We start from the raw sequence: 21,845 nt of genomic DNA, 5'->3' as shown, positions 1-21,845 counted from the left end.
ATGACATGGCATCCACTTTTGTCTCATTTTACCGACCGGTTACCAACAACCCAGTAAACTCTTATTCCCTTTACTGATATTGTGTACCCAGGCAGGGCAAAGCCTCTACTCGTAGCGTTAATGGCGGACCCGACTGCTCCACCCAATCCGACCCTCACCAAAGACGACAATTGTCTAAAATACACCTGCGATGCTGGGTTTTTCTCTAACCCACACCCCTCCGACACTCCAAACCTCGACGAAGAAGATTCCAACAGTCCACCCACTTTTGATTCCGACGACTGCGACTCTGATTGTGATTCCACGCACTTCACTGATCTCTCCGCCGGTCTTCGTGTCTTCTCTGATTCGATTCTTAGGATGGAGCTGGCCGGGATGGAGATGGTCAAGGCAATGGAAGCCTCCAGATGTGAGGCGGAGAAACGGAGGGCGGAATCCGAGGCCGAATTGACTCGGATGATGTTCCGAACTCAGTCCCAGATCGCTTCGTTTGTCGCCGGAGATGCTGATACCAGGAAACGGAAGCGTGGAGCAGATGACGAACCAAGGGATTCCTCTGTTAGGTAAAAAAAAGTGTCGTTTCTCTCCATTTTACTCTCTATCTAATTATGGTTTTAGTCCCTATACTATGCTAAAATTACAGATTTAATCCCTTAACTGTTATCAATAATACAAATTCATCAGTAAAAAGAAAATCAGAATAACCACTTTAATGACAATAACGATATTATCAATATCGTTATAAAAGTAACTTTTTTTCTTCCTTTCAAATGCAGACAAGGAGCTTTGCTGCTGAGCTTGTTGCAGTGCAACTTAATCTTCTGAAGATTCACTAAAATTAATTGAGTAATCTTTGGTTTATTTATCAAAATTGAGGATGAAAATGAAGTTGGGATTTTATATACTATATATATGTAATGTACTGATTATTATATTAAATGAAAAATCTATCTCTCTCTGCAAAAGTCCTTTGTCTCTCTACAAATGTAATCACCTAAAGTGCTGTAGATTGCAAAGACAACAAATCTAATGGAGGTTTCTTCATACGAGGGCTTGGGTTTTGGTTTCTCTGCTCTGCAACACTGAGAAGGGCCTGTCTTCGATTAGTGGCACTTCTGATGTATTCCTCCAAAGGTGGGAGAGCTGGTTGTTCTTTGTTATTTGTTGCTTGTCCTCGAATAAGCTGTGAAAACCATGAATGAATGTAAATAATAGAACATGGTATTTATAGATCAAAACATATTGAGACTTAAGGTCAGATAGCTAATACCTTTGACGCCCATGACCGCTCTGCTTGTTGGCATGCATCCCGGATGTCCCTACCAGACATTCTGGATGTCGATAAGCAAGGCTGATTAATTATTTGTTAAATGATGCATGCGAATGGTAGAAGATAAGTTTGAAAAAATGTTTAATCCTAGTATAAAACTTTCAGATATTAAACAGGAGGTTTTTCTACTTAGCTTTCGTCATATTTAGAGACATTGAATGTACTGAAGAAATTATGATAACAAATTGAACTTACTCGTTGGTGATTCGAGCAAGTTCAGCCAACTCGGATTCTGTAAGATGCTTTGCATACTGAGCTGCTATTTGCTGACGGTTATGCTCATCGGGTAGACCAAAGACAATCATTGAATCAAAACGACTGCAAACAAAGACTGAATCAGAAACAATTCATTGGTTTAAGAAACAATTAGGCTCTCCAAAAGGAACTGGAACAGCATCTACTTTACCTAATCAATGCAGGATCAAGATCTTGTTTTCTATTTGTAGCAGCAATGACAACTACTTTTTTGTCCTGTTCAAATCCATCAATCTGAAAAAATAATAATATAATTTCATTAATGGTACCATAATAGCACCGTTATTTAGGCATCCAGAAAACTTGATCAATGTTACTCGTACAATATAGTAGGCAAAATATAATTCTTCAAATGTTTCCCACAGAGGATAATTAGTAAAAATTTATACACAGCAGACCAGCAAAACTTCCTCCTATAAGATTAGGACTTCTTTATAACCATTGTTGATGTTTAAGAATCATTCTTTGATTTTGTGACATTTTCGGATTCATTAAGCATAACCGTTTGGCACAGAGCAGAGGTAATAATAGGCTACAATTGAAATGTAGCAAGGACATTGACTGCTGAACTGATGAGAAACATAACTCTTAAAACCTAAAATAATCAGAAGTTCATGTTTTAAAAAGGCTTGCTAAGCGGTTAATTTTCCCTAGAAACCAAAACTACTTGAAAATTTAATTTAACCTGTCGCAATAGCACTGACAAAATTCGACGTGTAGCTTCATGAATTTCACCACCACGAGCAGTGGCAAAAGAATCAACCTGCAATGTAGGCTGTCTTGTCAACAATCTAATATAAATGAATGCAAATTGACTGATGGTAAAAAAGGGGAAGGAAACCAGTGGCTGATAAATAAAAGGGAAGCCTCGTTTATTGATCATTACTTGCTTCATTTACCTCATCCAAAAATATGATAGCACCATCGGGAAGCTGATTGGCAAGAGAGAAAACTTGCCCCAGTAACCTTTCACTTTCACCGTAGTACTTTGACACAACAATCTCAAGTGGTACATAGAGCAATGGGACACCCTGCAAAGCATGAACATGCTTCAGTTCCATTACACAATCAAATAAAACAGTCTCCTACAGAAACTATCAAATTTGTACTGACTTATTCTACAAAGAATAAAGCAAACTATACCAAGCAACAAAAACAATTGTAATGTTTAACTATATGTATTATAACCATCAACGTTCTAGATAAGAAACTTGTTGCTCACCGCCTGATTAGCAATAACACGAGCACAAGATGTCTTCCCTGTACCTGCAATACTTAAAATTTTGACATAAATGAATCAGTTCAATATTACATTTCCAGGAAAATGAATCAATATTTCTTTCTGGGTTGAAAAGCAAACCGGGAGGTCCTTCAAAGAGCACAGCTCTCGGTCTATTTGACTCAAATTTTTGGCGAGTCCCACGAGCTATATCATCATATACTTGAGGACTATTTAGAGCCAGCAAAATTGTATCTTCTATTTCTCTAACAAAATGAGAAGTTGTTTGTGTGAAATAAATATGCGAAACACCATCTCCGCATAATCTATGTTTGACCAAAAATGGAAAAATAAAGGATATAATATTTGTCAAGTCTTTTACTTACTGTTTTTGTTCATCGTATCCAGCAATATTGTCCCATGATATCTCATTGTATGGTTTATTCTGATGTGGTGCATCAAGTCCATAAATTCTTACCCCCATGGCCTCCAGGCTAGAGATTGATTTTTGTGCAGGTATCTGTGCAGAACCTTCCCTTGGTTTGTTTCCCAGAGAGCTACTTTGTGCAAACCTTCCACCTGCTAGTTCTAAGGCAGATACGAAGGCTTCAAGCTCCTTCTGATTCAAACTTCCTTGCTTTATAAACTCAATTTCCTATGATAAATTGTATGATTGAACAGTTACTCTGTGAAACATAAAAATAAAATAAAAAATAATGCAATCTCACTCATACTACAATATTGTTAGAAACTGTAAGAAATTAAGACCAACCGCTTTGTCAGAGCTTATGAGTGAACGGAAAATGAGGATGCATAAATCCCCTTCATCTCCATTCCTATATTCTGAATGTCCCTCATTGACTCCAGTTTCCTTCTGTTTCTCCAGTGGATTAAGTGTCAGCTGCCAGGCCACTGAACTGAAACAACAAAGAGATTAAAACTTCGCATAATTTAATGCCAACATAAATGCAGCTTTAGATTTGAAAAGAACTTTATCATTGACAACCTGTCCCATGCACGTAATAGCACATCGGAACCACCACCTCGCTCATCAACCTTCAGCCCAAGATGTGAAACAAGGTTTGCAACCAACTGTGCAACTTCACATGAAGGAGGAATCTGGAACTTGATTGTAACCTATAACAAGTGTATCCTGTTAAAAATACTTGAGCCAAGCAGAAATATCATGAATCCAGTTATAGACATATAACCAACAGATGACAATTAGCAGTGAATCATGCATTCAGAAAATAAACTATTTAATATATATAATATAATATAACACTAAATCATCAGAAAGAATAAATTGTTCATTAGGATCATCACCATGACCCACCCTATCTAACCCACGAAACAGGCTATGACATCCAAGGGGAAAAAATAAATGAACAGAAACAACCTTTTGGCCCTTCACAGCAACAGTAAACCGAGGATAAGAACCATATCGTATTCCCTTATCTTTAAGCATCTGTTCAATTCGCTGCCTCTCTTTCTTGGCAGTTTCCTCAAGGTTGAAATGACTTGTAGGAGGTTCTGATGGGAGAGGAGGTTTGGAGGAGACCTGCAAGAAGCTAGTTTCCATAATCAATTCAAGTAATGCATCTCCAAATCATCATAACAAGCGTAAGAATATGGTACACATTTCGGGAAACACTTTCATTAGTGTTGGAAATATACTATTGCAAAACAAAATCGTTAACACTAATAGGACAAATAAACAAAGTGTAAATAAATGAAATAATCATTGTGCCATAGAAGAACTACTGTCTTAGAAGCAAATTCGCCCTATCGGTGTAACCGTGTAGTGAACTTAGCACCCGAAGGTTAAGACAGTACTTCAATATTTATACACTCGAATAAAGATTGTGTTCCACAATTGATATTGCTCTTCTCGAAAGGATTCAGAAAAAGAATTGGAAGAAAATCGGCTAAACCACACAGGTTCAATTCCTAGGAAAGATTGAAAGGGTCACAGACGCTACCACTTAAACCCAATCTCCAAAACAAAATATCCCTCTAATGTAATTTAGTAAAACACCAGAATTTTAGAGAAAAGAAGAACGAGGAAAGTTGTTTGCCTTTTACCGTATTGTGTAAACAGAGAAGAACGGCCTACTATTTATATTGTTTTCTGAAGGGGCAAAATGGTAAAATAATAGTGTTAGTTTTCAAAAATAGCAAAAAATTTTCCTCAATTGAAAATATTTTGAAAATATTGTTTGCAATAGTTAGAGGATTTTCTGCAACTAAAAATATTCTAAATATATTTTTTGCATTACCAGCATTCTTCCACTAATGCAAAAAAATTGAAAATTTTGTAAATATAAGAAAAGGTAAAACGTGAGAAGAGTAACAACAAAATTAGCCGCTTAAGCACTAATATCTTTTGGATTTGAACAAGTATATAGTGAAATGAGTGATTCTCTCTTTAACAAGTGAAAAAATCTTGAACTTATTAATATAGGGGTTAACTCATAATCCATGACTAATCTTAGATCCAATTGAAGTTCCGCGATAGATCAAGCTTTAACCAATATGCCTCGGGATGCTGGTAAGTGCTCTAGAAAGACGGTTCAATGTCCTTCATAGAATACGACTAATTTTTCACACTTACCTAAGTGATTTCATCAAGTTTATCTCAATATAGACTACTCGAATCAGGACTATGAAACTATTAAAAGCATTTATTAAGCTCATCATATCAATTTTAAATTTTGTGAATTCATTAAGTCTGTCTCAATAGAATCACACAAACTCTGAAATATGAACTCATTAAGAATAAGAAACTCAACCTCATATGTTGGTAAATTCATCAAGTCAATCTCAATAGGACCACTCAAACCTTGGGATATTAGTTCATTAAGAGTAAAAACACAATCTTATGCATGTACATCGTTTGTCATAGGTATAGGTAAAATGTACACTATGTACCTTTCCATGGTTTCGTTTGACCATAACTTAAAAATCTAAGTTGGGAATCCATTATGAATTCCTTAACCACGGACCTTAGGACCCATCCCCTTCAACGAATTAAGAATCATTTTCCAACTTAACTCTTTGGTTTGTGGATTAGCTAGGTTTCTTTCAAACCTTATATACTCCACAGCAAGAACCCTGTTATTTATTAAATGTCTCACAGATTCATATTTTTATTCGAAATATGTCTACTCTTATCATTGTAAGTTTGGCTCTTAGCAACGCAAATTGCGGCTTGTGAATCACATAATAGATACAGGAGATGTTGGTTTTTTCCATTAAGGAGTCTTTGCGCGTAAATTTCTAAGTCACTCGGCCTCTTACCTCGGTCAGTCAAAAGTTATAAATTCTGATTCCATCATGAAGCAAGCAATACACGTCTGTTTAGCAGACTTACAAGAAATAGTTGTTCCAGCCAAAGTAAAAACATATCCACTTGTAAGGCTAACTTTATCAATTACCCAATTTGTATCACAACATCCCTTTAGAATTGCAGGGTATCCAATAAATTCCAACTTCCAAGTTATTATACTTTTAATTTCACTTAAGACCATTTGGAAAAAGCTCAACCTTGATAACTAACATAGTAAATTGTGGACCATAGCACCGTCCCCCCCTTACTATGTTGATGCCCTCATCGACATGGAGCCACAACTTCAATAACCTTGTTGCATCGAGTTGATATTTCAGTCTCAAGTCCATCTTGGACTTTCAAGGCCTAAGGTTACGATCCATTCAATACACATCGGATATAGACTTAACTTAGTCTCATCTCAATTATTGGTGTAGTCTCGTCTATACTCACTCCTCCACTGAACACTTGGACTCAATGCCACATAATCATCAAGTTACAACCTTTAGGGACCCTTAATGGTATGACCCTTTGTCGACTGAATATTACCATGTCTTTGATACTCTTACAACATCCCGTTGGATGCATCCCTTTGGACGTAGTACAAATCGCACTCTTACAACATCCCGTTGGATGCATCCCTTTGGACGTAGTTTATGTCAACCGCCCCTTGCGGCACCAACACTAAAGTTCTCAACATGAGAAATTCAGACTCATTGGTCATCCTCAACTTAGGCCTTCTCGACCCCTCCAAGGTCACCTCACTAGGTGTGATCATCTTGGCCAACTACAACACATACAAAACCACCGAACTAGGTCGATCTCAATCTCAATCTCAAAGGTTGCCTGAACAAGACATCCCCTATTGGTTCTCTTGTTCTAGCTCTTAGACTCAATAATCCTCCAATATAGGAGCCACGAAACCTAGAGTTTACACTCAAGCCCCACAACTCAACTCTAAGCTTGCAATGGGCAAGCCAAAATTAAACCACAAGGAATATGACTAGGCAGAATGAGCTTGTGTACCACCACGTTAATGCCCCCACTTGGGTTACAAGCTTGCGGTACCAAGCTCGGCTCAAAGTCAAGACTTGCATCTGCCTTGCTCGTCTCAATAGGTCTGTTGACATGCACAACAAAAAATACAAAATTGGCTTACCATGCCATAATCTCAAGTGGTCCTCTGACCGCTCAATCTCACTAGGCCTTCCAAGCTCATCTTGATCACAATGGCCCACTGGCCAACACAGATGAAACTTGCAACAATTCCAACACAACTTATGCACACTCTTGCACTACTCAAGTGCCCTCAAACTCGATTGCCTTAATAGGAGACTTCACTTGCTCCAACGATCCACAAGTGCACTGTAATTCATTTTCCTTTACCCGATTCTCATGTTTAAACAATAGTATGAATTTGCTTCTAAATTGTTGGAAATATACTATTGCAAAACAAAATCGTTAGCACTGATAGGACAAATAAACAGAACGTAAATAAATGAAATAATCATTGTGTTGTGGAAGAACCACTGCCTTGGAAGCAAATTCACTGGGATCAATGTAATCGTGTAGTGGACATCACCCCTACAGTTAATGCAGTACTTCAATATATATACGCTCGAATGAAAAAAATGAAACATAATTGGTATTGTTCTTCTCAAAAGGAACCGGACAATAAGACCGAGAAATAAATTGGAAGAAAACCGGTTAAACCACACTAGGTTCAATTCTCAAGAAAGATTGAATGGGTCACATTCGGTCCCATTTAAAATCTAATCTCCTAGACAGAATATCCCTTTAATGTAATTTAGTTAAACACCAAAATTTCAGAGAAAAGAAGAATGAGAAAAGTTGTTTGCCTTTGTTGTGTTGTGTAAAATGAGAAGAATGGCTTGCTATTTATACTATTTTCTGAAAAGGCAAAATGGTAAAATAGCAATGTCAGTTTCCAAAAATAGTATAGGATTTTCCTCTAACAGAAAATATTTTTTGCAATAGTCAGAAGATTTTTATATTAACAAAAGACGGGGGCCAAAATAAAAATGATGCAGGGAACATTATCAACTGTACCAAGAAGTATAAATCGCACAAACCTCATCAGCATCAGCATAAGTTGTTTCTATCATTCCCGCTCCAAGCAAACCAGCTAACACAGCCGGAAGTATAGAGTATGACCCTGAAGCAGCAGTCACCAATCTTAGCTGCTGGACATCTGACCCAATAGTAAAATTTGAGCTTCCAGGGAAATCTGCATATAACGATAATAAGAATATCTTCCCAAAAGATTAAAATGGAAAATGCAACCCACCACGATGTAAGCAATCTAGGCAACACGGACTAAACACCAAGACTTGCTAAACCTTCACTAGCAATAAACCATCAGTCCAACAGCCAATCAATCAACAAAGAAGCATCAAATAAATGCACAAAAACAATTTTTTTTTTATCCAAGTAAACCAATTTAAGCGAAAGCATCCCAAGGAGAAAACATTGTTAATCACCAAATGACAATCAAATTTAAGCGAAAGCATCCCAAGAAGAAAACATTGTTAATCACCAAATGACAATCAAATTTTTACGAAAACAAAATTCCATTTGACTAAATTGAAAACAGAAATTTCAGTCCATTTTTAAGTGATTCACACATTTGATCCCTTAATTTCCCGTCATTGAGTGTGTAAAAAATTTAAGGAAAAGAAATAGAAGAAATAGAGGAAGAAACTTACGGTGGTAGAGAGGAGGAGGAGGGAGCTGACGCGAGGAAGAAGGTAAAGGCGTTAGGGTTTTAGGAGAGACGATCCTTCGCCATGAACGAGCAGTAGTCCTTACAAGCCGGTCGAAAACTGCCATTGGAGATAAAAATGGAACCGCACTCGCTTAGCCTCTCTAGATTCCTCTCTTCTGTGTTTGTTTAAAAGCTAAGGTTGGAAATCACTGGAAAACGTAAGTGGCTAATGGGAGAAAGCAGGTTTCTTAGATGTGGAAGCAAGCAGTCTTTTCTTCTTCCACAAGAGTAAAAATGTAAATTGCATGTTGAGCTGGAACCTGGAAGTTCTGGAACTAAGGATGTCCAAAATTCTCCAGTTTAATTGCTTTCGGTCCCTATACTCTTTAGATTTTTGTAATTTAATCCTTCTTTGCAGTCATAAAAGTATGAAAAGAACAAGTACGGAGCATAATTAAACCAAATTCTCTCAAAAATGAAAATGAAGCACCATAAATTTATAAATGTGATTTATACTCAAAAACATAATCCATATTTCAATTAAATTTATATTTTTACATACTAGAGAGAAATAATTGTATGAAATTATAATTCCATGTTATTCTTATCCCTTTCTAATAGTAGCATGATAAATTAAAATTTTTTTAATATTTTTAGTTGAATTTAAATTTTTCAAGAGGAAAAGTAAAAATCAGTAAAAATTCTTATTATTATTCGATGCCATAAATACTTGGTTTGGTATTTTAATAATTTTTTATTTTCTAATTTTAAATTAAAAACACATTTGATAAATTAAAAATAAAAATATTTTTAATAATGAAAACATATTTGATAATTACTTGTCTCAAAATAAAATTATATTTATATGAATTCAAACTAATATACCTAATTTAATATTAGAAAAAAGTTTGAAAAAAATATTTTTTCCTTTATATGGGTTTAAGCCAAAGCGAATTTAGTTAAAGTTAATTTTTTTATTTTCATCATTTTCATTTTACAAAACATTTTTAGTGAAAACAATGAAAATAACACCTTATTATTTTCTAATTTTCACATATTTTTATTTTTTATTATCAAAAATTATTTTAAAAATACCAACCAAAATATTTCTTATTTTTCCATTTTCCAAGAAAAAAATGAAAATGGTATTTGTTTCTTGAAACCAAAAGAAGCATTATTTTTTTTTATAAATACAATACTAAAAGATGAGAAGGGATATCAAAATTTTAATCCGTATTATCTAATTGCCTAATAAAAGGAGATATCAAAATTTGAACCCAAATAATTTTTGGTGTAGAACTTTAACCATTACTTCAAATAAATGTTGACAATAACATGTAATTATTAAGAAGCTTAAATGTTCAATTTTCTTTGGCTCCTTGTCTTTGTACTTTTCTCTCACATTTTGTATTTCCTAAGAACTAGTTTTGCCACACTTTAGCGACCGAAAGTGGTCGGCTCCCTTCTCCTCTCTCTCTCCCTTCATGTCTCCTTTCGATCTTCGTTCTCGTCCTCTTCTTTTCCTTTTCCTTATTTTTGGTAGAATAATCGGGTTCCCCCCCCCCCCCCCACTTCGACTTGGTTTTCGATTGCCGTACAGATGGAGGAGAAATCATCAGCTTTCCCATGGGCTTTCCATAGTCTTTTGTCCAAGATTTTGTCTCCTTTAGTCTGGTCGAAAGCCTTCTTGGCCTTGTTTTTGTTCCTTTTAGCAAGGATGTTACATAGGGTAGAACATTGTTGACATTTGGCCTTGAAGGCTCGTGCATGGCGATGTCAATCAAATTGTTCTGGATCTTTGCGATTTGGATGTTGATTCCCTCTCAAAGGCTCAAGGTTTACAGCAATCGATGGTCCAGACGTGTTCCACGGAGTCAACGGTGGTACTCTTGGACCCTCCATAGGTCTTGGCTTCTCCTCGATAACAAGCTCTCCTCATCCCACTACAACTAGAGGTGCTTATTAGTCAGTCGGGCACATACAAGATAGCTAGGCAAAATTTCTAAGCTTAGACATGTCCTGAAAAAATAAACTTACTTTCTTTTTTTTCAAATTTATCTCAATTTAAGAAAGATAAACCCGAACCCGACTCAATCCAGCCCTCCCAAATTTTATTTTAAATTCATTTTTATTTAAAATAATATTTTAAAATATATATATAGTACACTAAATGAACTAAAAACACTAAAATAAATATTTTTAACACATTAAAATATTTATATTAAAATATATTACTATAAATATAATAAATATTTTATTATATTAAATATAATTTTTAAAATTTTATATTTTAGGTTGGATTAGTTTTTAGAGTTTTGACTAATGAATTTAATTGTCATAAGATTAGTGATTCAATATATATAATAATTAATTAATATATATATAATTAATTTTATATCATAATATATTTGAATTAGGTTTAGCTTAAGCAAAAATTTTACTTAAAAGCTCGACTTATATAAAAAATGAGTATTAAACTTTACCTAAACTCAATTTTTAAATATATATTCAACCTTGTACAGATGGTCTAGCTTATAAGCTGCTCCAACTGCAGCAGATTAAAAATGGTAGGAGTAGGATTTGTCTCCTTTTGGGTTGGGTTGGACCATTTTAACCCATGTATTTCATGTTTTATTTCTAGGCTTTTGGGACTGTGTACTCTTTGGTAACCTTTTAATGAAATTATTCTACTTAAAAAAAATTGAGACCAAATTATGAGTTAGCTATATTAAAGTAAAATCTTTCAAAACAATAAGGCTCGAGCGTTTTCTAATGCGTTCAAATAAGGATTATTCCTACTTCACAGCTCATCTGCATTTGTAGAGCTAAAAGTTGGGCAATTTACTAAAAAAAAAATTATTTTATATTATTATTTATCAAAATAGCCTGACTTTTTTATTATTTACCGGAAAAGACCGTTTTCCCTAAAAGTGCATCCACGTCAGCACGAAGTTAGGGGACGTGTCAGCAAAACGCTCTCCCAGGGAAGCGTTTTTCTCTTTTTTTTAGGGTTAAGGTTTTTGATTGGTTTAGGGTTAGGATTAAGGTTTAGTGGTTTAGTATTTTAGTGTTTTTTAAGGGAAAAATTAATTAAATTAGAGTTGAGAATTAATTAATTAAATTAACTAGGAAATTAAAAAATTAATTAAATTAGGGTTTAGGGTTTTTAGGGTTTATTAATTAAATTAACTATTAATTACAGAAAAAAGCTCCCACGTGGACGCTCTTTTGCTACAGTAGTATCTGAAAAAATAATTTTGAGAAGATGTTTTTGAACGAATTGTGTCAAAAACGCTTTAAGAAGGATGCATTGTCAGCAAAATTACGAAAAAAAGCTCCCACGTGGATGCTCTTTTGCTATAGTAGTATCTGAAAAAATAATTTTGAGAAGATATTTTTGAACAAATAGTGTTAAAAACACTTCAAGAATGATGCACTGTCAGCAAAATTATGGAAAAAAGCTCCACGTAGACGTTCTTTTGCTACAGTAGTATCTGAAAAAATAATTTTAAGAAGATGTTTCTGAACAAATAGTGTCAAAAACGCTTCAAAAAGGATGCACTGTCAGCAAAATTATGGAAAAAAGCTGCTAAATAGATGCTCTTTTGCTACAGTAGTATCTAAAAAAGCCTTAGACTATAAATGAGCCAAATTTCATTCTCAAGTTGCATAAGTTACAGCAAGACAAATTGAGGTTAAAGTAAAATAGAAACTGAAAATGAGTGAACGTATTAATGTTGTTATTTACTATGATGGCAAGGTCTGTGACATTGAGAATGACGTTGTTTTTTTATCGAAGAATACAGCACGACTGGTTTTTAACTAGAACATAGATTTGACAGAACTTTGTAAAAGAATTAGGCGTAAAATCTTCGGAACGATGCCAATGAAAGTTTTGTCTATTAAGTATCGATTTTGTACTTCGGTTGATCCCGTGAGATATGACTCATTCGACATCAAAGGTCCTCGTAGCTTGGAGGCAATGGTGCAGACTCATCTTGCTAGTAGATCACCCTATCTTGAGTTATATGTACAATTTTCATCGTCAAATGATACATTTGCTACTTCAACATCTAATGTTGTTCGAGAAGAATACACGACCCCTGCTCGACACTCCGTTAGTAGGTGGCAAAACACGGAAGTGCACGTGTTTGGTAGCAATATGGAATACACAACCCCTGCACGACACTCCGTTGGTGGATGGGACATGCACCTCAGTGGATTGATGTTTGATACTGGAAATACGTACTGAGAAATGACATCAACTTCTAGTGGTTGGCAATTCACATCGAATTAGGGATGTTATGAAACATCCATAAGAAGGGATTATGTACTCCCTACGACATCCACCGGCGAGGGGACTTCATTCGTTGCAGATGATGGTGGGTCAGATGATGAGTCCAATATGGATCCACCTCGAGAGTCCGACCCCGATGGTGCAGAATTTGGATTATTTTCTGAACCAAAACCTGTTCTAACCATACCTGAAGATGTTGAATGAGGTTCAAATGAAGAAGAAGAAGATCCGCGATTCAGGATGTACTCGCCTTCAGCCCACATGCATAATGTCGATCTATCTCAAGATGATGCTTTGGAGTTTCCAAATCTACCACACAGAAGGCGTGACCGTACAAGTTCGTCATTGGATTCGGGTGAAATGAAAGTTGGTAGGGAGTTTTCCAATAAGGATAGTTTTCTTGGTGCATTGAAACAATATAGCATCATGAACGGAGTTAACTACAATGTGGTTAAATCCAATTTCGATAAGTTTGAAGCCAAGTATGTAGTGCAAGACGGTACATATTAATGGAAAATCATGGCCTCATTGAGGAAAATGACAGGCTTGTGGGAGATAAAAAAGTACAAAGGTCCACATACATGTGTTGGCGGTAAAGTATCACTAGGTGTTTAGGGTTTTTGAATAATACTGTTATTACGTAATGTTGCATTATTTAACATACTTCGTTGACAGGTGTTTCACAAGATCATCCCAAGATGGATTCAGATATGTTAGCTAGCTTAATACTACCGACGGTGAAGGCGAATTTGAAGACTTCAGTGTCAGTCTTAATTGCCAATATTCGTAGCTAATTGAAGTACACGCCCTCTTACCGCAATGTTTGGATAGCTAAGCAGAAGGTGTTAGAAGAGATGCATGGTAGGTGTGACGCTTCATATAATGAAGTGTCGTAGTGGTGTCAGGTGCTGAAGAGATATGTCCTAGGTTGCATAACAGACCTTGAAACGACACTTGCATATTATAACGACCATTTGCTCCGTGGATGCCAAGTGTTCAAACGTCTGTTTTGGAGCTTTAAGCAATGTCGGGACGCATTTATATACTGCAAGCCATTGGTACAAATTGACAGTACCTTTATGTATGGTAGATATACCAATCAGCTATTGCTAGCTGTGGCACAGGATGGCAGTGGGAGAATCATTCCAATTACGTTTGCACTAATACTGGAGGAGTCAGCTAATGACTAAGATTTCTTTCTTTCTAAGTTAAGGAGGCATGTCTGCCCCCAACTTGATACATGCATTATATCAGATCGGGGCATTGGAATACTAGCTACAATTGAGCGACAAGGAAGTTAATGGCATCTCACACACCATCGGTATTACCTAAGGCACGTTGCGTCCAACTACTACGGGTAATATCGATCTACAACTAAGCGACGGCAAGTGACCAATATGGGTATTTAATCTCTATTAATAAAATTTCATTTGTAATATTCAATTTATTCTGAATGGAAGAGTGGTATGTAAGTTTCGTTATCAACTTATATTGGTAGGGTATGAGATAAGTAAGGACTATTTTTATGAAATGTTAGCGGTTTTGCGTTCAGTTAACGAAGAAGGCACAGACTACCTTTGTAACATACCTTTTGAATAGTGGACACAAGCATACGACGACGGCCTACGATATGGTTATATGACCTTAAACCTAGCTGAATACATAAATTCTGTTCTAAAAGGAACGCATCATTTGTTGATAACAGTCATTGTGTGAGAGACATATTTTCGTTTAGCGGCACTATTTCCAAAGCAAGCAGCAAGTTATAAAGGCCAAGCCATGTATGGTGTGCAAAGGTATTGCGAGAGATTAATAAGATGAAGGCACGAACCAACACTATGGTTTCGTGTGACGGAGTTTGACAGACCGAACCAAGGTATTATTGACGGGCAATATCATGTACACTTGAAAAATAGGACATGGGACTGTGGGGTTTTTGACACACTACGTTATCCATGCGCTTATTAAATTGCAGCTTGTCAGAATCTCCGTCTGGATCCTATGATGTATGTCGAACAAGTGTACAAAATAGAATATATGTACAACATGTGGAGACACATATTCCTACAGATCCCAGATGAACGTAAGTGGCCGTCTGTATCGCTTTCTCCGTTTAAGTTGTTACCGGATAGAGAATTGCGTCGCAAACCAAAAGGTCGACGTTGCTCGACTAGAATACGTAACAATATGGATATCCGAGAAACAATGAACCAACAGAGGTTGTGCGGATGGTGTAGGAACCCAGGCCATATAACTCGATCATGTCCAAATCAGAATAACTAATAGTTGTTGTAATAAAATTATGTTGCATTATTTATATTTTATTAAAAAATAAAAATATTAAAAATATTACCGTATTCAAAATAACATTTATTCTAATAAAATTATTGGCTAATTTAAAAGAACATTTATTGTATTAAAATTAAAAAAAAGTAAAGTACAATTAAAATATTAAAAACAACTTTTATTTTATTAATTAAAACTATATAAATAATAAATATAAAAATAATAAAAATATTGGCTAATTTAAAAGAACATTTATTTTAATAAAATTAAAAAAAGTAAAGTACAATTAAAATATTTAAAAAACTTTTATTTTATTAATTAAAACTATATAAAAATAATAAAAATATTACCTAATTTAAAAGAAAATTTATTTTAATAAAATTAAAAAAGGAAAATACAATTAAAATATTAAAACAACTTTTATTTTATTATATGAAACTATATAAAAAAAAGTTTTTACAAATATATTAAAAAAATCAATGTTGGTGCTAGTCGAAATCAGTGCCACTAGGGGTTGTCGACCGTAATGCACTGGATTCCTCCTTGATTCAACTTCCGGTGAGGGTTGTGGTTTCTCTGATGAGGATTGTGGTTCCTCCGGTAGGGGATCTGGTTGTGGGTGTGGGGAGGATGACCCACCTTGATAGAATAATGAACGAGGAGGTGTTTGCATCACCCATGGTGGAGGTGTTTGCATCCCATAAGGCGATGGGGAATGGTAAAAAGAAGAGCTCCCCGACAGCGCCTCGTGCAATCCCTCATGCGACGGTGGCCTATTGATCGACGGTTGACTCGGAGTAATTGGGAACAGAGATGAACCGGGCCATGCATTTCAACCTGCCATAGGACTGGGAAAAGGAAACATAAAAGGGTTAAGATACATATAAGGGCTCGGATACGCACCTGGCATAATCTGAAAAGGCTGTGATATGGGTGTCGCCGGTTGAAGTGCTGGGCCAGGTGGCTATGTGGGCGCTGTTGATGGGCCCGGTGATTTTGTGGGAGCTGCTAATTGGCCCGCGTCGTCATCCCTTCGTCTTGGATTTAAAGGGCTCTGTCGTTCCCTTTACACACGAATTTACCGTCACCTCTCCTCTTCTGATAGTAAATATGGCTTGCCATGGATCCTAAACTATGACATGTATTCTGGCACACATGCTAACTCAGGAATGATGATCGGTTCCCGAGTAGGTATATAGTTATACCGATTTTCCCACATTTCGATATATTCTGACCAGTGTCTCGGCCAATCTGTATTCAATAGCCATAAGTCGACTTTGTGCTCATCATCGAGCACCTCAGGTTCCACGGGATTTGGTTGTCAGAATCTAAATTGCCGCAATACCCTATCTGACTGGTGCATCTCCACGATAGTATAGTTGACCGATAGGACCTTCACATGTCAAATGTTAGGATTTTGAAAAAATTCATCCAGAATTACTGTTTGAATTACCGGATCCTCGTATGGTTTCCATTGAAACTATATGAACATGATAAAAATATTAGTTATATAGGTAATACTAAATACTAAATACTAAATACGAAAGAACTATTTTATTATGTATATATATTTTATTTAATACTTACTTGTGCTTCCGACCGTTGGTCTAATAGAAGCCGTATATCTTCAAGAGATGTGAGTATTCCAACATAACTCGCCGAATGGTTCCATCTAATTAAATATTTTTTTAGCATATAATTATATTTTAAATCTACGTAATAATTATAAAATCTAATATAAAATTTACCTCGTTATTTGTGGGAATGTATATTGGTGATTCACTCGAAGACGTAAAAATGGAAAATGAAATCGTGCCCATGATTATAGTAGTGATAGGCATCCTCCGATTTTGGCTTTATTCGGTCGTGTCGCCCCGCACATCTCCCGGTACAATATTGCTAACACGGTAGACCCCCAACTTAATTCACCTGCTACTCTAAAATCAACGAGTTTCAGCAGCCATATCAGATGTACGCAGTTTCGTGATAAGTCCAGCATCAGATAATCTCCAATCATCTCAATAATGTATACCCGAGAATATCGTATTCTTTCTAATTTAGTCGAATCATTATCCCACTCCAGAAATGTATCTTGTAACCAGTTCATCTCAATCCGACCTCTGTTAATATTTTCCAGAATAGCACCCAAAAGCTCGTAGCATATAGAGCCCCAATCAGCAGATTGAGTGGACCCGGTGACTGCGTACCCATCGACCTGCAATCCCAATTGTAATTGCACGTCTTCTAGAGTGATAGTACACTCTCCGCATGGAAGATGAAAAGTGTGCGTCTCGGGTCTCCACCTTTCTATCAATGCACTGATTAGTTTTGGGTCCAACTTGCACCCCCGGCTTATCGTGGCCACGTGCCAAAAACCTGCTTCCTGAAAGTAATTCTCTATCAACGGTGATGGAGGACCAAACATATTACGGATATAGCATTGCAACACCCGATCTACAGACTGTTATAAAAAAATTATAAAATAAATATTAATTAAAATTGTATAAATGAAAAAAAAATTAAATACTATTCAAAAATTAATTAAACTTATCACTTACCATTGTCATTTGATCGACAGAGATGTGTTTCGTATCAAAATGAATTAATTCTCCGGCCATTGCTAACACGATTGAATATTTTTGTAATTTAAAAAATAAAACTAATTCAAAATAATTTAAACAGAGATTTTTTGCAAAAATTAGAGAGAGCTTTGACAAAAATTGAGAGAAATTTGAGAGAAATTGGAGAGAATTGTGAGAGATGAGAGGACTATTGTGTGAAAAAATGAAAAGGGGAAGGGGCCTTTTATAGTGTCTTTTTTTTTACCGTTGGAGTTCAAACGGTCATGTGATTGTTGGGGGCAAAACACTTCCTTGGGGGAGCGTTTTGCTGACACGTCCCCTGACTTTGCGCCGACGTGAACGCGCTTTCGAGAAAAAATGACCCTTTCCAATAAAAAAAAAAAGTCAGGCCATTTCGATAAATAATAATATAAAAAAGCCTTTTTTAGTAAATTGCCCCTAAAAGTTACATCAATATGACATGTATTTTACATATAATAATGCCAATTTGGAATTTCTGAAAAAAGAAAACCATTCTATTCAAACTTTACCTTTATCCATTTCTAAAATTCTCAAATTTATCAAGAATATCAATATTAAAAAAATCCCACAAATTTCACAGTTTCTAAAAACTCAATTAGATGGGTCAGCAATAGTGGAGGTGCAGCTTGTTACACAAAAAAAAATCTCATATAAATTTTTAAGTTTGCTAAGGGTACTCATTTTTATTTTGAAGTTCATGGCGCACTATGTTGTTAAGTTTGATAAATGAAGTGCTGTTAGAGGTTATAGAAAGGACTCTATCGTCTCTATCAGCGAGGGAGTCCATCACTTTGTTAGCTCACACGTGCCTGCCATACTGACAAATAGTAGTTTTGTAATTGTTGATGAATGTAATCAATAGTTTACCTTCTAAGGTGCTTGGTAGACTTTCATCATCTTATGAAAAGTCCTTTTAACTCTCATAAGTAGGCGTTTAGGTCACATGCTTGTACCTTTCTTAGGTACAGTCCTATGCATCATAGGTATAAAATGTCAAGATGAGCATGGGAGAACTTGTGTCTAGCAATGTAATCTTTGATGATCACATGTTTCCTTTACGCAAATGGTACACAACAGGTGATTGATGAGGAATTTAAACCCACTTCTACACCCATGCTTCTTCAAAATTCACGTGGGGTTTACAAAGATCAGACGTCCGCTGGTTCAGAGCTAATTTGTAAGCATCACCAAGTTGATTTGCAAAGCACCGAGTGCATCTCGTCTTTCATTTTTTATCTACAAAGATTCAAAGGTCACCATTTACCTTGTGGTGTATGTTGATGACATAGTCATCACAGACAGCTCCACTAAAGCCATTGAAGATTTGGTTCATCAATTGCACACAGAGTTTTCACTAAAAGATGTACATTTTATTGGCGAAAAAACTACATTTCTAATTTAAATACGTACAAGTAGTACAAAACAAATAGTAAGATTTACGAGAACTAGTTTTCTGTCTACACAAATATTTAAGAGAAAAAAAAATTAAAAACACTATTTATATCCAGCTTAATGAGATGTATTAATTCACCCAACTAATATAAGGTGTTTTAAAAGGGAAAAAAAGGGGTTAATAATGATTAACACGCTTAATAAACTTTCTTAGTGAAAAGATTGCGCAAATTAAAAAAGTTACTGCCACTTCCAACGTTGGCGTTGCTGCTTCTAACATTGCCACCATCATCGCTGCCGGTACTAATACCGGCGAGCATCGCACTATTTTCATCGATTCTACAATTCAAATCATGCCAATACCCAATGCACATTGGCACATGCAAATTCAAAACCTTGGCTTTGTTAGCGTCGTTTCCACTCGTACCAATTTTACCGCCACGCGTCTCGGTAACTTCTTTTCTAACGCTACTCTTTTCAGCACTTCGACCCTTAACATCGACAGTCTTTGCGGGGGAACTTCCGAGCCGGATCTGCCAAACTGGGCTGCTTCGGCCCAAGTGAACCCTTGCCCGCCCGGGGCTGCTCGGCCACTTTCGAGACTTGGATTCACCCGCCGAGTTGCTTCGGGAACATGGGGCGCTACTTACCTTACGGGTACCCGTCGACCGGGCTGTCATCCTGGGCCGGGTACCGGCAGATCTGCTCCTTGAAAAAGGCCAAATATTTATATTCAACTCAGCTCCACTGGCACCGCTTTGACTCGGACTATGATTCTTCTTCTCTTTCTCTTTATCCTTGTCTTTTTTACTTTGTTTTCCGTTTTTTCCTTTTTCTTTCTTAAAGATATCTCTCCACCGTTTCGAAGCTGACAATACAGGAACCGGATCCGATGTTATAACAGGGTCAGGTTCGGGGTCTGGCTCGGGTATATGAGGTTGTGATGCGGGTTGATTTGAGTCTATTTGTGGGTTCTCTTCGGGTTGTTTGTTGGGTAAGAGATGGAGAGGACGGAGAACGCCATTAACGAATAGTTCATCGGCAGAGATGAGGTCGGGTTCGGGGAAAGGCGGGTTTCGGACCATCCAGAACTCGAACTCGGGTGAACTTGAATGGTTGCTTGTACTCCTTCTTCCACTGCCGCACGGTGATAGATTTTTGACTTCTGCGTTTAATGTTTCTTGGCTCTCCATTTCGGAAGAGAAAAAAATTGGTGAGAAATGAGAATTTGATGGTTGAAAAAATGAAAGTGAGAGTTCTTTTCGTTTTGAGTGAACGACGAGAAAGGGGAGGGAAGTGCGGACCCTACATAACAAACAAATAAAAAGAAAATTTATGATTTTTTATAAATATGTTATTTTAGGGGAATTTATTTTATCAATCTTTCTCGTCAATTCGTTCATGATTTATTTTTAATTATTTAACTATATTTTAATAATTTTTATGTTATAAATATATAATTTTAATAATTTTTTACATTAAATTCTAAATCTTGAATCTTGAATTTAAATTTGAATCTTGAACTCTGAATTCTAGACTAAGTTTAAGGTTTAGGGTTTGAAATTTAGAATTCTAGATTCAAGATTCAAGATTCAAAGGTAAAAAAAATACTAAAATTAGGTGCCAATGACATAAAAAAAATTATTAAAATGTTATTAAATAATTAAAAAGTGACTATAAATGATGTGGTGAGAAGGTTCCATAAAATAATTTCTCGTTATTTTAGACCACATTTGATTAATTTTGGCTTATCCGATATTTGGAAAGGTAAATTAGTGGTGTATGAAATATTAATCTTTTAATAAATATATTTATCAAAAATTTATATGAAAATCAAATTATTATTTTGATTAAAATGGAAAAACTAAAAGGTTTAAAATTTATAAGGTTATTATTTCAAATTTTATCATATAAATTTTAATTTATAAAATGTAAAAATACTCTCATAAAAATACAATTTACTTTATTAAAAGAATGATTTTTAGTTACCTTTTAATTTAATCGGTGCTTGATTAATTTATGACACCATAATGATTTAAATAATAGTATAGATATTAAAAGCTCAAACTCAATATGATCGGGCTTGAATTGTTTTCAAATTTGTAATATATACTTTTTATTTGATGTATTATGTAATCTATATTATATAAAAATTAAATATACTATATTATAATATAAATATTAAAAATATATTATTTTATTAAAATTAATAAAATATATAATAATAGTAAAAAATATTATATTAAATAAAAATAATATGGATGAAGCTTAAATTAATAATTTAAAAATATGAAAGTATCTATACAAATTTGAACATCTTTAATAACTATGTATGCTCCTAATTATAAACTTGACCCAATATGCCATCAACACCTCTAATTATATTTGATTAATTATATTTTTAACACCC

General features: G+C 35.4%; 3 protein-coding genes across 3 annotated transcripts; 1 reads left to right on the top strand and 2 right to left on the bottom strand.

Moving 5' to 3' along the window:
* The first annotated feature begins 16 nt into the window (after positions 1-16).
* On the top strand, positions 17-965 carry LOC108486629 (uncharacterized protein At4g22160). The gene is made up of 2 exons (XM_017790779.2): positions 17-563; positions 777-965. The coding sequence occupies exons 1-2, from the start codon at positions 121-123 to the stop codon at positions 823-825; spliced, it is 492 nt and encodes a 163-aa protein (XP_017646268.1). The 5' UTR covers positions 17-120; the 3' UTR covers positions 826-965.
* LOC108486628 (uncharacterized) lies at positions 912-9,322 on the bottom strand. The gene is made up of 14 exons (XM_017790778.2): positions 8,859-9,322; positions 8,226-8,380; positions 4,204-4,365; positions 3,811-3,941; positions 3,577-3,721; positions 3,191-3,459; positions 2,946-3,070; positions 2,808-2,851; positions 2,485-2,616; positions 2,271-2,348; positions 1,737-1,819; positions 1,526-1,648; positions 1,271-1,331; positions 912-1,183 (listed from the first exon to the last, which is right to left on the bottom strand). Exons 1-14 carry the CDS (start codon positions 8,980-8,982, stop codon positions 995-997), a joined length of 1,821 nt encoding a protein of 606 aa, XP_017646267.1. The 5' UTR covers positions 8,983-9,322; the 3' UTR covers positions 912-994.
* A 10,069-nt stretch (positions 9,323-19,391) lies between these two features.
* On the bottom strand, positions 19,392-20,750 carry LOC108485450 (uncharacterized). The gene has a single exon (XM_017789287.2). It carries the CDS (start codon positions 20,626-20,628, stop codon positions 19,633-19,635), a length of 996 nt encoding a protein of 331 aa, XP_017644776.1. The 5' UTR covers positions 20,629-20,750; the 3' UTR covers positions 19,392-19,632.
* Between the last annotated feature and the right edge of the window lie 1,095 nt (positions 20,751-21,845).

The sequence above is a fragment of the Gossypium arboreum genome, chromosome 6 (assembly GCF_025698485.1).
Source record: "Gossypium arboreum isolate Shixiya-1 chromosome 6, ASM2569848v2, whole genome shotgun sequence".
Classification (NCBI taxonomy): domain Eukaryota; kingdom Viridiplantae; phylum Streptophyta; class Magnoliopsida; order Malvales; family Malvaceae; genus Gossypium; species Gossypium arboreum.
Note: the sequence above shows the minus strand (reverse complement) of the source record. Positions and strands in the feature narration are given on the sequence as shown.